Below are 17043 nucleotides of genomic sequence, written 5' to 3' on the forward strand. Positions count from 1 at the left end.
TTTGGGTACATGTTTAAGGAGCATGACTGCTGGATCAGATGGTAACAGTATGTTTAGTTTTGTAAGAAACCATCAAATTGTCTTCCAAAGTGGCTGCACCATTTTGCATTCCCACCAACAATGAATGAAAGTTCCTGTTGCTCCACATCCTTACTGGCATTTGGTGTTGTCAGTACTTTGATTTTGGCCATTCTAAATGGTATGTAGTGGCATCTCATTGTTGGTTTAATTTGCATTTCCCTGATGACATATGATTTGGAGCATCTTTTCATATGCTAATTTCCCATCTGTATATCTTCTTTGATGAGGTGTCTGTTCAGGTCTTTTTTCCGTTTTTAAATTGGATTGCTTGTTTTCTTATTGTTGAAATTCAAGTGTTATTTGTGTATTTTGGATAACAGTCTTTATTGATTTGTCTTCTGTAAATATTTTCTCCCAGTCTGTGGTTTGTTTTCTACTTCTTTTGATATTGTTTTTCACTGAGAAGATGGTTTTTAATATTAATGAAGTCCAGCTTAGCGATTATGTCTTTCATGGATCATATCTTTGGTGTTATATTTTAAAAGGCATCACTACACCCAAAGTTACTAAGTTTTCTCCTATGTTTTCTTCTAGAAGTTCTATAGTTTTGTGTTTTCCATTTAGATCTGTGATCCATCTTGACTTAATTTTGTGAAGAGTATATCGTCTGTGTGTAGATTCATGTTTCTGCATGTGGATGTTCAGTAATTCCAACACCATTTGTTGAAAACACTATCTTTTCTCCATTTTATTAATTTTGCTCCTTTCTCAAACTGGTTGACAGATTTATGTGGGTCTATGTCTGGCTTCTCTGTTCTGTTCCTTTGCCAATAAAATTCTGTCTTGACAACTGCAGCTTTATAATAAGACTTGAAGTCAGGTAATGTCAGTTCTCCAACTTTGTTCTTCTCCTCGATATTGTGTTGACTATTCTGGATCTTTTGTCTCTCCATATAAACTTTAGAATTAGTCTGTCAACATCCACAAAGTAACTTGCTGGGATTTTTATTGGGGGTGCATTGAATCTATAGATCAAGTTGATAGATATAGACCAGTTGATACAATTGCTATAGAGATACAGTTGATCAACTCTGGATCAGCTCAAGTGAAGAACTGACATCTTGACAATACTGAGCCTTCCTATCCATGTACATGGAATATCTCTCCATTTATTTAGTTCTCCTTTGAAATCTTTCATTTTATAGTTTTGCTCATATAGATCTTATACATATTTTGTTAAATTTTCACCTAAGTATTGCATTTGGGGAGGCGCTAATGTAAATATTAATGTGTTTCTAATTTTTAATTTCACTTGTTCATCCCCTGATATACAGAAAAGTAGCTGACTTTTGTATATAAACCTTGTATCCTGCAATCTTGGTATAATCACTTTTTAGTTCCAGGAGTTTTTTGGGCCAATTTTTATGAATTTTCTACGTAGATGATCATGTCATCTGTGAATAAAGGAAGTGTTATGTCTTCCTTCCTAGTCTGTATACATTTTATTTCCTTTACTTGCCTTATTAAATTAGTAAGGACTTCTAATATGAGGTTGAAAAGTAGTGGTGAGAGGGGACATCCTTGCCTTATATCTCACCTTAATGGGAAAGCTTCAAATTTATTACCATTAAGTATGATGTTAGCTGTAGGCTTTTTGTAGATAGTCATTATGCAGTTGAGAAAGTTCCACTCTATTCCTAGTTTATTGAGATTTTTTAAAAATCATAGATATTGGATTTTTTCAAACACTTTTTCTGCATCAATTGATAAGATCATGTGATTTTTCCTATTTAGTCTGCTGATATGATGGACTGCATTACTTGATTTTCAAATGGTGAACCAGCCTTGCACACCTGGGATAAATCCCACTAAATTATGGTGTATAATTCTTTTTATAGCTTTTTTTTATTGGAGTATAATTGCTTTAAAATGTTGTGTTAGTTTCTGCTGTACAATGAAGTGAATCAGCTATATGTATAACTATATCCGCTCCCTCTTGGACCTCTCTCTCACCCACCCCTATCCCACCAATCTAGGTCATCACTGAGCACTGAGCTGAGCTCCCCATGCTATACAGCATGTTCCCACTAGCTATCTATTTCACACATGGTAGTGAATTTATGTCAAACTTAATCTCCCAGTTGGTCTCACCCTCCCCTTCCCCACCATGTCCACATGTCCATTCTCTACATCTACGTCTCTATTCCTGTCCTGCAAATAGATTTGTCTGTACCATTTATCAAGATTCCACATATATGCATTAATATACGATATTAGTTTTTCTCTTTCTGGCTTACTGCACTCTGTATGACAGATGCTAGGTCCATCCATATCTCTACAAATGACCCAATTTCTTTCTTTTTATGGCTGAGTAATATTCCATTGTATATATGTACCACATCTTCTTTATCCATTCATCTGTAGTTGGATATTTAGGTTTTTTCCATATCCTGGCTATTGTAAATAGTGGTGCAATGAACATTGGGGTACATGTGTCCTTTTGAATTATGGTTTTCTCAGGGTATGTGCCCAGTAGTGGGATTGCTGGGTCATATAGTAGTTCTATTTTTAGTTTTTTAAGGAACCTCCATACTGTTCTCCATAGTGGCTGTTTCAATTTACATTCCCACCAACAGTGCAAAAGGGTTCCCTTTTCTCCACACCCTCTCCAACATTTACTGTTTGTAGATTTTTTGATGATCGCCATTCTGACCGGTTTGAGGTGATACCTCACTGTAGCTTTGATTTGCATTTCTCTAATAATTAGTGATGTTGAGATCTTTTCATGTGCCTCTTGGCCATCTGTATGTCTTCTTTGGTGAAATGTCTTTTTAGGTCTTCCACCCATTTTTGTATTGGGTTGTTTTTTTGATAATGAGCTCCATGAGCTGTTTGTGTATTTTGGAGATTAACCCTTTGTCCGTTGCTTCATTTGCAAATATTTTCTCCTATTCTGAGGGTTGTCCTTTTGTCTTGTTTATGGTTTCCTTTGCTGTGAAAAAGCTTTTAAGTTTCATTAGGTCCCATTTGTTTATTTTTGTTTGTATTTCCATTACTGTAGGAGGTGGGTCAAAAAAGATCTTGCTGTGGTTTATGTCAAAGAGTGTTCGTCCAATGTTTTCCTCTAAGAGTTTTATAGTGTCCGGTCTTACATTTAGGCTTTTAATCCATTTTGAGTTTATTTTTGTGTATGGTGTTAGGGAGTGTTCTAATTTCATTCTTTTACATGTAGCTGTCCAGTTTTCCCAGCACCACTTATTGAAGAGGCTGTCTTTTCTCCATTGTATATTCTTGCCTCCTTTATCAAAAATAAGGTGACCATATGTGCGTGGGTTTATCTCTGGGCTTTCTATCCTGTTCCATTGATCTATATTTCTGTTTTTGTGCCAGTACCATACTGTCTTGGTTACTGTAGCTTTGTAGTATAGTTTGAAGTTGGGGAGCCTGACTCCTCCAGCTCCGTTTTTCATTCTCAAGATTTCTTTGACTATTCATGGTCTTTTGTGTTTCCATATGAATTGTAAAATTTTTTGTTCTAATTCTGTGAAGAATGCCATTGGTAGTTTGATAGGGATTGCATTGAATCTGTAGACTACTTTGGGTAGTACAGTGATTTTCACAATATTTATTCTTGCAATCCAAGAACATGGTATATTTCTCCATCTGTTTATGTCATCTTTGATTTCTTTCATCAGTGTTTTATAGTTTCCTGAGTACAAGTCTTTTGTCTCCTTAGGTAGGTTTATTCCTAGGTATTTTACTCTTTTTGTTGCAACGGTAAATAGTATTGTTTCCTTAATTTCTCTTTCTGATTTTTTGTTGTTAGTGTATAGGAATGCAAGAGATTTCTGTGCACTAGTTTTGTATCCTGCAACCTTACCAATTTCATTGATTAGTTCTAGTAGTTTTCTGGTGGCATCTTTAGGATTTTCCATGTATAGTATCATGTCATCTGCAAACAGTGACAGTTTTACTTCTTCTTTTCCAATTTGTATTCCTTTTATTTCTTTTTCTTCTCTGATTGCCAGTCTAGGACTTCCAAAAGTATGTTGAATAAGAGTGGTGAGAGTGGATGTCTTTGTCTTGTTCCTGATCTGAGTTGATATGCTTTCAGTTTTTCACCATTGAGATTAATGTTTGCTGTGGGTTTGTCATATATGGCCTTTACTATGTTGAGGTAGGTTACCTCTATGACCTTTTTCTGGAAAGTTTTTATCATAAATACGTGTTGAATATTGTCAAAAGATATTTCTGCATCTATTGAGATGATCATATGTTTTTTCTTCCTTAATTTGTTCATATGGTTTATCACATTGATTGATTTGCGTATATTGAAGAATTCTTGCATTCCTACCCCCCTTGATCATGGTGTATGATCTTTCTAATGTGTTGTTGGATTCTGTTTGCTAGTATTTTGTTTAGGATTTTTGCATCTATGTTCATCAGTGATACTAGCCTATAATTTTCTTTTTTTGTGATATCTTTGTCTGGTTTTGGTATCATAGTGATTGTAGCCTCATAGAACAAATTTGGGAGTGTTCCTCCCTCTGGAATTTTTTGGAAGAGTTTGAGAAGGATGGGTGTTAGCTCTTCTCTAAATGTTTGATAGAATTCTCCTGTGAAGCCATCTGTTCGTTGACATTTGTTTCTTGGAAGATTTTTAATTACAGTTTCAATTTCATTACTTATGATAGGTCAGTTTATATTTTCTAATTCTTCCTGGTTTAGTCTTGGAAAATTGTACTTTTCCAAGAATTTGTCCATTTCTTCCCAGTTATCCATTTTATTGGCATATAGTTGTCTGTAATAGTCTCTTAAAATCCTTTCTATTTCTGCTATGTCAGTTGTGATTTCTCCTTTTTCATTTCTAATTTTATTGATTGAGTCCTCTCCCTTTTTTTCTTGATGAATCTGGCTAAAGGTTTATCAATCAATTTTGTTTTTCTTCTCAAAGAACCAACTTTTAGTTTTATTGATCTTTGCTATTGTTTTCTTCGTTTCTATTTCATTATTTCTGCTCTGATCTTTATGATTTCTTTCCTTCTACTGACTTTGTGTTTTCTTTGTTCTTCTTTCTCTAGTTGCTTTAGGTGTAAGGATAGATTGTTTATTTGAGATTTTTCTTGTTTCTTGAGGTAGGATTGAATTGCTATAAACTTCCCTCTTAGAACTGCTTTTGCTGTGTCCCATAGATTTTGGGTCATTGTGTTTTCATTGCCATTTGTTTCCATGTATTTTTTAATTTCTTCTTTGACTTCTTCAGTGATCTCTTGGGTATTTAGTAGTTCACTGTTCAGCCTCCATATATTTGTGTTTTTTACAGTTTTCTTCCTGTAATCGATTTCTAATCTCATAGTGTTGTGGTCAGAAAAGATGCTTGATACGATTTTAATTTTCTTAAATTTTCTGATGCTTGATTTTTGGCCCAAGATGTGATCTATCATGGAGAATGTTTCATGTGCACTTGAGAAGAAAGTGTATTCTGCCACTTTTGAGTGGAATGTTCTATAAACATCAATTAAATCTATCTGGTCTATTGTGTCATTTAAAGCTTGTGTTTCCTTATTTATTTTCTGTTTGGATGATCTGTCCTTTGGTGTAAGTGGGGTGTTAAAGTCCCCTACTATTATTGTGTTACTGTCAATTTCCCCTTTCATGGTTGTTAGCATTTGCCTTATGTATTGAGGTGCTCCTATGTTGGGTGCATAAATATTTACAATTGTTATATCTTCTTCTTGGATTGATCCTTTGATCATTATGTAGTGTCCTTCTTTGTCTCTTGTAATAGTCTTTATTTTAATATCTGTTTTGTCTGATATGACAATTGCTACTCCAGCCTTCTTATTATTTCCATTTGCATAGAATATGTTTTTCCATTCCCTCACTTTCAGTCTCTATGTGTCCCTAGGTCTGAAGTGGGTCTCTTGTAGACAGCATATATACAGGTCTTGTTTATGTATCCATTCAGCCAGTCTGTGTCTTTTGGTTGGAGCATTTAATCCATTTACATTCAAGGTTATTATTGATATGTATGTCCCTATTACCATTTTCTTAATTGTTTTGGCTTTGTTTTTGTGGGTCTTTTTCTTCTCTTGTGTTTCTCACCTAGAGAAGTTCCTTTAGCATTTGTTGTAAAGCTGGTTTGGTGATGCTCCATTCTCTTAGCTTTTGCTTGTCTGTAAAGCTTTTGATTTCTCCATCGAATCTGAAAGAGATCCTTGCTGGGTAGAGTAATCTTGGTTGTAGGTTTTTCTTTTTCATCACTTTAAGTATATCCTGCCACTCTCTTCTGGCCTGCAGAGTTTCTGCTGAAAAATCAGCTGATAAACTTACAGGGATTCCATTGTATGTTATTTTTTGCTTTTCCCTTGCTACTTTTAATATTTTTTCTTTGAATTTAACGTTTGTTAGTTTGATTATGTGTCTTGGTATGTTCCTCCTAGTATTTATCCTGTATGGGACTCTCTGTGCTTCCTGGACTTGGGTGACTATTTCCTTTCCCATATTACGGAAGTTTTCTACTATAATCTCTTAGAAAATTTTCTCAGACCCTTTCTTTTCCTCTTCTTCTTCTGGGATGCGACCTGTATAATAATGTTGGTACGTTTAGTGTTGTCCCAGAGGTCTCTGAGATTGTCTTCAATTTTTTTTTCATTCTTTTTTCTTTTTCTGCTCCTCAGCAGTTATTTCCACCATTCTGTCTTCCAGTTCACTTATTCGTTCTTCTGCCTCAGGTGTTTTGTTGTTGATTCCTTCTAGTGTATTTTTCATTTCAGTTATTGTGTTGTGCATCTCTGTTTGTTTGTTCTTTAGTTCTTCTAGACCTTTTTAAAACTTTTGTACTTTCTCGAGCTGTACCTACCTTCTGTTTCCGAGATCCTGGATCATCTTTACTGTCATTACTCTAAATTCTTTCTCAGGTAGGTTGCTTATTTCCTCTTCATTTATTTGGCCTTATAGGTTTTTACCTTGTTCCTTCATCTGTGACCGTTTTTTTTGTGGACTTTTTTTTTTTTTTTGATGGGTCAGTTTGTGTTCCTATCTTACTGGTTGTTTGGCCTGAGGCTTCCAGCACTGGAGTTCATAGGCTGTTGGGTAGAGCTCGGTCTTGGTGCCAAGATGAGGACCTCCAGGAGACCTCACTCCAATGAATATTCCCTGGGGTCTGAGGTTCTCTGCTAGTCCAGTGGTCCTGACTCGGAGCTCGACCAGAGGAGCTCAGGCCCACCCCCTTGCTTGTGAACCAAGATCCTGCAAATCGTACAGGGCAGCAAAAAAAAAAAAAGGAGCAAAACAATAACAAAGGGAAAAAAATAAAATTAGAAAACTAACAGATATGTTAGAAAAAATAAAAATATAGATTAAACAACCAGACCCTATGGAGCATAATTCCATATTTGAAGGAGACCCTAAAACTACAATTCAAATGTTTTTAAAGAGTTTAAACATTATTCCATAATTACAAGTGTATTTCCTAAAATTAATTTTAACTAATTCTTGTGATGCACTTTATATAAAAAAATTTCATTCTTGGACTTAGTGGGAAAACATGTTCTAATTTTTAAGAGGCTTTATTGAAGGGTGCTTTTAGAAAAAGTGCAGAATACGTAACTAAAATTAACTATTCACATTTTCTAGAGATCAAGGGGAACCAACTTAGAAGACTATAACTTTGCTTAAATTTAGCACCATTTGTATACACTTTAAAAATTGATATGCTACAGTTTTTAAAAATAGTTTCTCTAGCATCTATTCTTCATTTCTTCCTATAGCACAAAAATTTATCCCTGCCCCCCCAAAAGATTATAAATGCATGCATGTGCATAACAAAGAGGTTTGACTATGGGACATTTCCTTGTTAAAAAGATATCTCAAAGGGAGAGAAAATCCTGAATTTGGTTAAGTAATTGAAGTAAACATAAGAGAGAGTCACGAGTACATTTTTACAAAGGCCCAAGACGGGTGTGATCGTTCCCAGGCCAATGATTAAACTAAGTCTAACAAAGATAAAGGGTAGATCCTGGAGCACAATGCCCAGGGAATTCAGAAGCGGGTTCCGGGGAGTCAGTATCATTCGAAGAAGAGAAATGAAACTGAAGATGTAGACGGGGTAGACCCAGCCTGACGTGAACACTTTGGGGTGCCCGGCCACCCGCACCATTTCTATGGTGTCCGACCACAGCAGAAAGCTCCAGAGGAAGATCTCAGCGCGCACATCCTGCTGCGACATCATTCTAAGGATTCCTCGTTCGAAGGTGGGCTCTTGGGGTCCCTCCAGCTCAGGAGTCGAGCCCTCTGTTGTGGCTCCTGGTAGCCATGACAGCCGCGTCCTCCCGGCTGGCTGCAAAGGTGTCAGGTTTTCATTTTGCCTCAATTCATCCGTCACAGTTTTTATTTGCTGCAAACTGGTCGTGTGGATGTGCCTGTCTTCGTTACCTGCAATAAGTTGATTTATTTACATTTTAACTTCAAATTTTTATTTAGAATTTAACTTTTCTTCTAATTTTATTTAAATTTTAAATTTTTATTTAGAATTTAACTTTTCTTTCAATTTTACTTAAATTTAAATTGTTATTTAAATTGAAATGTAAAATTTTAATTGTTATTTAAATTAAATTTTAATTGTTATTTAAATTAAATTTTTATTTAACTGATTTTTATTTAAAGTGAGATATTTAAATTTTTATTTAAATTTAAAAATGAAATTTAAGTGTTCTCTTATTTGAGGTCTGTTTCACACATGGAATTTCAAGATAGCAATGAGTAGCACAGTGCAAAAAAAACAGAGGCAGAGAAGGCTCTTTGTGTCTTTGTATTTCCCTGGGTATGGATCCTAAGTCATTTTTACCATTTCAGAATAATAGCCATTACTGGTTACTGAGCTAAGTAAGCACTTTCGCACATTATCTCATTTAATCCTCAGATAAAAAGGTGAGCGATAGGGATTACTATCCCATTCGATAAATATGGAAACTGGAGTACAAGAGGTGAAATGATGCCTAAATTCAAATACACAGTTAGGAATGGGCAGAGCTGGAATTCACGCCCAGACTTGTTTGACCCCAATTTACAATCCCTTAACTTTATGGCTGCTAGCACTTTCTAGAGGCAATACATCACATGCTAATTATAAAACAGATACATATCATAAAATCAAATGAATCAAAAGTTCAATGGTCCAATCTTATTTTATTAGACGCCCACAGAGATCACTACAACCCAGATCGCCAAGCTTAGAGTCTGGTGCTAAGAGGGTCTTTTGAGCATGATCATGAGAGAGCACGAGAGAGCCTTAGTGAAGGATAACATTCTGTATCCAAGATTCTTAAGCTGTCCTTTCCCCCGGAGTTTTTGAACTCGTCAGTGCGATGGGTTAGACTAAAGTATCTCATTTGTGACCATGAAGCTGTGGCTGGTCAACATGTCAGGCGTCTGAATGAGTAGGGCATTTCCTCATTAACATCATAAAGTGAGTGAGTGTGTGTGTGTGTGTGTGAGAGACAGAGAGAGAGAGAGAGAGAGAGAAAGAGAAAGAGGGAGAGAGAGAGAGAGAGGGAATGTGTGTGGCTCTCTGTATACACATGGGTGTTGAGGTTGGGGTTATGAAGGAAGCTCAAATCTCAGAACTTACTAACTGTTGATGGTATGATTTTTCTACATGAAAGGACTAGCACATTATTTTCCAAATATTTGAACACTTAAGCACCGTTTTCATTGCTAAGGAATTTCTCAGGTCTTGACAAAGTTTACTCAGCAAATGTGCTGAGCTGCCACATTACTTGATAAGACAAAATTTAAAGGGAGTCATTAGATGGAATAGCTCTAAAGGTTAAAGACACAAAGTCAATAAAAGTTGCTGAGATGTACTGAGCTGAAGTGAAAACACTTTAAAACAAATAAGTTATTATGATTAATGACTAATAAAAGGCTTGCTTACTATAAGTAGGAGTTGTTTAAAGGACAAACCTCAGTTTTCTTTCTATACAATTATTTTTAAATTTTAAGTGTGAATTGAGTATATTTATCAAGTAAAAAATAAATTCTTGATGAGATATTATTTGCTTCTGGTATGAATCATTCATAAATAAATGTTAGGAACCATAACCCTTAGAAACTTCCTTATCAAACTTAGATGTCACAGTGGCATGAGTAGGAATCTTTTTTTTTTAACTGGAATATAGTTGATTTATAATGTTTTGTCAGTTCAGGTGTACAGCAAAGTGATTCAGTTTTTTTTATATATATATATATATATATATATATATATATATATATATTCATTCCTTTTCGGATTCTTTTCCCATATAGGTTATTACAGAATATTGAGTAGAGTTCCCTGTGCTCTAGTAGGTCCCTGTGCTCAGTAGGTCCTTGTTAGTTATCTATTTTATATACAGTAGTGTGTATCTGTTAATCCCAATTTCATAATTTATCCCTTCCCCCTATGTTTCCCCTTTGGTAACCATAAGTTTGATTTTGAGATCTGTGAGTCTGTTTCTGTTTTGTAAATAAGTTCATTTGTGTTGTTTTTAAAATTAGATTCCACACATAAGTGATATCATACGACAATGGAATATTACTCAGCCATAAAAAATAATTTATAAAAAAGAAAAAAATAATGCCACTTGCAGCAACATGGATGGACCTAGAGATTATCATACTTAATGAAGTAAGGCAGACAGAGAAAGGAATCATTCTGATAAATTACATCAAGAGAGAAAAATATATGCTAATTACTATTATTTTAACAATCATAATATCATCTGTTTTTAAACTCAGATGCTCACTTGCATCAATTGTATCTCTTACTTTACCAAAAAAAAAATCAATATAGAAAATACGTTTCTTAGAGTGTGTCAAGTCTTAGAGCACTCTCCTTCACCTCTCGTAGTAGATCAAGGTATTCAAATGAAGATCCAAATTCCTTTGTCAATATGAGGAACAAAGCATATCATTTGGGCTTTTGAGGATGACTGCAAATTCAGCATCGTTTCAAAGCCAGGAAGTGCAATCTAAGAAGTGACACAATAACATTTTTTAAACAGTCATTGGGAGTCGTAATATCTGAGGATAAGAGCTGTTGGTACAAACAACGAATTCTTAGCTAGGGTTCATTTTTATTGAAATACAAAAGCCCTAATCCATGTGTATTTGGTAAAATCAGCCTCATATTTCTCCACGGCTCATTAGGGACTAGTTTAGATTTGGGGACTAGTTTAGGGTCTCTGCTGTCCTCTTTCCAAGTAAGAAGCATTATAACTATGAGCTGGAAAGCTCTGCTGGCCTCCCAAAGGGCAGGGTAGAGCTAAGGATGTCAAGAATTCATTTGGTCATTAGAACAGACCAGCAAGTTTATCCTCCAGTCACATAAACCTTCATGTATTCAATACTATTCCCTTCAGCTCCATGATTAGTTCCCCTCCAAATTATTATTTTTAAAATTTCCACTTATAGCTGGAATTCTTTTTATTGTTGCTGTTAGTTGTCAGGGTTTCTATTTGAGGAAAATTATATTTACTTGTGCAAAATCTGTAAAAGATATCAACACAAAGAGAGCAATCTACTCACTTCCTTAAAGGCTCACGTTGCCCTGTAAAAAGTAGAGGACTTCCCTGGTCCGCCTGCCAATGCAGGGGACATGGGTTCAAACCCTGGTCCAGGAAGATCCCACATGCTGTGGAGCAACTAAGCCTGTGTGCTGCAACTACTGAGCCTACTCTCTAGAGTCCAAGAGCCACAAGTACTGAGCCAGTGTGCCACAACTACTGAAGCTTGTGCGCCTAGAAGCCCGTGCTCCTCAACAAGAGAAGCCACGGCAATGAGAAGCCCACGCACCACAATGAAGAGTAGCCCCCACTCGCCGCAACTAGAGAAAGCCTGTGCACAGCAATGAAGACCCAACACAGCCAAAAACTTAATTAATTAATTAATTTTAAAAGAAAGAAATATAACACATAAAAAAGTAAAAATAGCAGGCCTGCTGCGTAGTTCCCCACAGCTTATGCCAGCTGCCAAAACAACTTTATATCCTCACCGTGCACGCCAAATAAATAAGGAAATGCAATTTTTTTTTTTTTTTTTTTTGCGGTACGTGGGCCTCTCACTGCTGTGGCCTCTCCCGTTGCGGAGCACAGGCTCCGGACGCGCAGACTCAGCAGCCATGGCCCACGGGCCCAGCCGCTCCGCGGCATGTGGGATCTTCCCGGACCGGGGCACGAACCCGTGTCCCCTGCATCGGCAGGCGGACTCTCAACCACTGCGCCACCAGGGAAGCCCAGGAAATGCAATTTTGATAACAGATAAATGTTTAAGTAGGTAACTCACACCTCTTTTGCTTTATTATTTCTTCATAGTGATGTATTTCTATCTCTAACTTGTTCCCCAAAAGTTTTAGATCACTTACAGGGAAAGTGTAAGTACAACATAACAAATCAGTAGTGAGGAATTTTCTAGAGTGACATGTATTCCTCTTGCAAAGAGAAAAAGAAAGCAATAAAAGTTATTTAAATAAAAAGAGAGCAAAAGGAGAGAGAAGAATCACAAAAACGGGCACCTAAAAACAAGACAGGAATGATGCTGCTACTAAAAATGAACTTTTTAAATGAAATCAACATTTTAATTTTATTCATTCAAAAATTTCACTGTATAAAGGCAACTTGGAAAAGGGAAATCTCAGCTTAGGGGTAAAATGGCCTTTTTGAAGGGGAAGGGAGCTGGACTCAAGTGCCAACAGCAGGCGAGTGCTAGGTAGCGCCGTTAGTAGGGGGACAGGCTTCAAAACTGCCTCTCCAAACAACAGCTTCAAAACCGCTCCTGACGGGGACTTCCCTGGTGGTCCAGTGGTTAAGACTTCACCTTCCACTGCAGGGGGCACAGGTTCAATCCCTGGTTGGGGAGCTAAGATCCCCGCATGGCGTGGCCAAAAGACTGCACCTGATGTTGGTTAAGGGCTAGAACACTTGGACACCCAAGCTGTCTGCTGTTAGCAGACACACTGTAGAGTGCTTTTCCAAGCTTAGGCTGGGCATTGAGAATGATGCAGCGGATAATGTCCCTGCCTTCACCACTCCGCCCCCTGGATCTGGGAAGTGACAGTTAAGCAGAGACTGAAGAATAAATAGGAATGAATTATGTGAGAATGGAGAAAGGAAATTTCCAGGTGTTAGGAAGAGCAGGTGTAAAGCTCCTTCAGCTAAAATGAGCTGAAAGGAGGAGAGTGTGGTGAGGGGCTGGCTGGTGGGGGGCAAGAGAGGGAAGAAGAGGAGAGAAGCTAAGACTTACTAAGTGTCTTCTCCATACCAGGTGCCCTTCTAAGCCCTTTCTATGCATCCATTCACTTCATCCTTAGAAAAACTCTATGATGTGGCTAACAAAGGGGAAAGGTGTGGGGGGAGATAAATTGGGAACATGAGATTAACAGATACAAACAGTAAGGATACAAACAGATAAGCAGTAAGGATTTACCATAGAGCACAGGGAACTATATTCAACATCTTGTAATAACCTATTATGGAAAAGAATCTGAAATATACACAATATATATAACTGAATCACTTTGCTATATACCTGAAACTAACACAATATTATAAATCAACTATACTTCAATATAAGAATAATAATAATAAACCTCTATGATGTAGATACTATTATGTTCCCATTTTAAAGATGAGTAAACTGAGGCAGAGGGAGATTAAGGATTGTTTCCAGGGTCACACAGCGAGCAAGGAGAGGGATGGAGCATGAACCTCAGACCCTTAAGAACTAGACAACACTGTCCGTGGCAAAGCCAGCTGATGTGGAGCTAATGGGCCACGATAAACGTTTTGGACTTGATTCTAAGTTTATTCTAAGTTCACCAAAGATGAGGACAATGCAGGGCACGGGAGCTAGAGAGGACCTGGGGGTTCATCAAAGAGGCTCTTGAGGCCGTCAAGGCAGCTGATGTGAAATGAGGTTGTTATTCAACTCACAGCAACCAGAAGATCAAATTAAAGACTCATTCAGAAAAAGTATGACTAGTCTTGATGCACAGTCCCTGAAATCAATTTTTCCCTGAGAGGAAAATGGTCTAGAGAAAGAAAACTGCTAATGATTTAAATATAACATGCTGAGACCAAAAAAAAAAAAAAAAAAAAAAATCAGGAATAGAAGAAAAGTCACAGTCTTATGAAAAAAATTTTAAAAACATATGAAGCACACAAAGCACTTTCAGTCAAAGTACTTTTAGAGATTAAAAAAATAATGAGGACCTTCAAGATGGCGGAGGAGTAAAATGTGTAAATCACCTTCCTCCCCAAAATACATCTACATGTGGAACAACTCCTACAGAACACCTACTGAACGCTGGCAGAAGACATCAGACCTCCCAAAAGGCAAGACACTCCCCACGTACCTGGGTTGGGCAAAAGGAAAAAGAATAAACAGACACAAAAGGATAGGGAGGGGACCTGCACCAGTGGGAGGGAGCTGTGAAGGAGGAAAGGTTTCCACACACTAGGAGGCCCTTCGCGGGCGGAGGCTGCGGGTGGCGGAGGGGGAAGCTCAGAACCGCGGAGGAGAGCGCAGCAACAGGGCTGAGGAGGGCAAAGCGGGGAGATTCCCGCACGGAGGATCGGTGCCGACCGGCACTCACCAGCCCGAGAGGCTTGTCTGCTCCCCCGCCGGGGCGGGCGGGGCTGGGAGCTGAGCCTCGGGCTTCGGTCGGAGCACAGGGAGGGGACTGGTGTTGGCGGCGTGAACACAGCCTGCAGGGGGTTAGTGCGCCACGGCTGGCCGGGAGGGAGTCCGGGGAAAAGTCTGGACCTGCCAGAGACAAGAGACCATTGTTTCCTGGTGCGCGGGAGAGGGGATTAAGAGCGCTGCTTAAAGGAGCTCCATAGACGGGTGCGAACCGCGGCCAAAAGCGCGGACCCCAGAGACGGGCATGAGACGCTAAGGCTGCTGCCGCCACCAAGAAGCCTGTGTGCGAGCACAGGTCACTATCCACAACCCCCTTCCGGGGAGCCTGTGCAGCCCGCCACTGCCAGGGTCCCGGGATCCAGGGACAACTTCCCCGGGAGAACGCACGGCGCGCCTCAGGCTGGTGCAATGTCGCTCCAGCCTCTGCCGCCGCAGGCTCGCCCCGCACTCCGTGCCCCTCCCTCCCCCAGGCCTGAGTGAGCCAGAGCCCCCGAATCAGCGGCTCCTTTAACCCGTTCCTGTCTGAGGGAAGAACAGACGCCCTCAGGTGACCTACACGCAGAGGCAGGTCCAAATCCAAAGCTGAGCCCCTGTGAGCTGTGCGAACAAAGAAGAGAAAGGGAAATCTCTCCCAGCAGCCTCAGGAGCAGCGGATTAAACCTCCACAACCACCTTGAAGTACCCTGCATCTGTGGAATACATGAATAGACAATGACTCATCCCAAAATTGAGGAGGTGGACTTTGGGAGCAACTGTAGACTTGGGGTTGCTGTATGCGACTGACTAGTTTCTGATTTATATGTTTATCTTAGTTTAGATTTTAGCACTTGTTATCATTGGTGGATTTGTTTATTGGTTTGCTTGCTCTCTTATTTTTTAATTGCTTTTTAATTTTAATAATACTTAAAAAATTTTTAATTTTAATCACTTTAATTTTATTTTATTTTATTTCTTCTTTTTTTTTCTCCCTTTTCTTCTGAGCCATGTGGCTGACAGGGTCTTGGTGCTTTGGCCGGGTGTCAGGCCTAGGCCTTGGAGGTGGGAGAGCCGAGTTCAGGACATTGGTCCACCAGAGACCTCCCAGCCCCGCGTAATATCAATTGGTGAAAGCTCTCCCAGAGACCTCCATCTCAACGTTAAGATCCACATCCACTCAACGACCAGCAAGCTACAGTGCTGGACACCCCATGCCAAACAACTAGCAACACAGGAACACAACCCCACTCATTACCAGAGAGGCTGCCTAAAATCATAATAAGATCACAGATACCCCAAAACACACCACCAAACTTGGACCTGCCCACCAGAAAGACAAGATCCAGCCTCATCCACCAGAACAAAGGCACCAGTCCCCTCCACGAGGGAGCCTATACAACGCACTGAACCAACCTTACCCACTGGGGGCAGACACCAAAAACAACAGGAACTATGAACCTGCAGGCAGTGAAAAGGAGACCCCCAATCACAGTAAGTTAAGCAAAATGAGAAGACAGAGAAACATGCAGCAGATGAAGGAGCAAGGTAAAAACCCACCAGACCAAACAAAAGAAGAGGAAATAGGCAGTCTACCTGAAAAAGAACTCAGAGTAATGATAGTAAGGATGATCCGAAATCTTGGAAATAGAATGGAGAAAATACAAGAAATGTTTAACAAGGACCTAGAAGAACTAAAGAACAAACAAACAATGACGAACACCACAATAAACGAAAGTAAAAATTCTCTAGAAGGAATCAATAGCAGACTAACTGAGGCAGAAGAACAGATTAGTGACTTGGAGGATAAAATACTGGCAATAACTACCTCAGAGCAAAATAAAGAAAAAGAATGAAAAGAATTGAGGACACTCTCAGAGACCTCTGGGACAATATTAAATGCACCATCATTCAAATTATAGGGGTCCTAGAAGAAGAAGAGAAAAAGAAAGGGACTGAGAAAATATTTGAATAGATTATAGTTGAAAACTTCCCTAGTATGGGAGAGGAAATAGTCAATCAAGTCTAGGAAGTGCAGAGAGTCCCATACAGGATAAATCCAAGGAGACACACGCTAAGACATATATTAGTCAAACTATCAAAAATTAAAGACAAAGAACAATATTAAAAGCAGCACAGGAAAAGCAACAAATAACATACAAGGGAAACCCCATAAGGTGAACAGCTGATCTTTCAGCAGAAGCTTTGCAACCCAGAAGGGAGTGGCAGGACATACTTAAAGTGATGAAAGGGAAAAAGCTGCAATGAGATTACTTTACCAAGCAAGGATCTCATTCAGATTGGACAGAGAAATTAAAACCTTTCCAGACAAGCAAAAGAAGAGAATTCAGCACCACCAAACCAGCTTTA

General features: G+C 38.7%; 1 protein-coding gene across 1 annotated transcript in view; it reads right to left on the minus strand.

The window, feature by feature from the left end:
- Positions 1–7404: 7404 nt before the first annotated feature.
- The window catches only part of TMEM236 (transmembrane protein 236), a 50572-nt gene continuing 40933 nt past the window's right edge, over positions 7405–17043 (minus strand). The window contains exon 4 of the mRNA XM_004278652.3: positions 7405–8457. Within this exon, the coding sequence (XP_004278700.1) occupies positions 7880–8457 (578 nt within the window). The 3' untranslated portion in view covers positions 7405–7879. The remainder of the gene's footprint in view (positions 8458–17043) is intronic.

This window comes from Orcinus orca, chromosome 2 (genome assembly GCF_937001465.1).
Source record: "Orcinus orca chromosome 2, mOrcOrc1.1, whole genome shotgun sequence".
NCBI lineage: Eukaryota > Metazoa > Chordata > Mammalia > Artiodactyla > Delphinidae > Orcinus > Orcinus orca.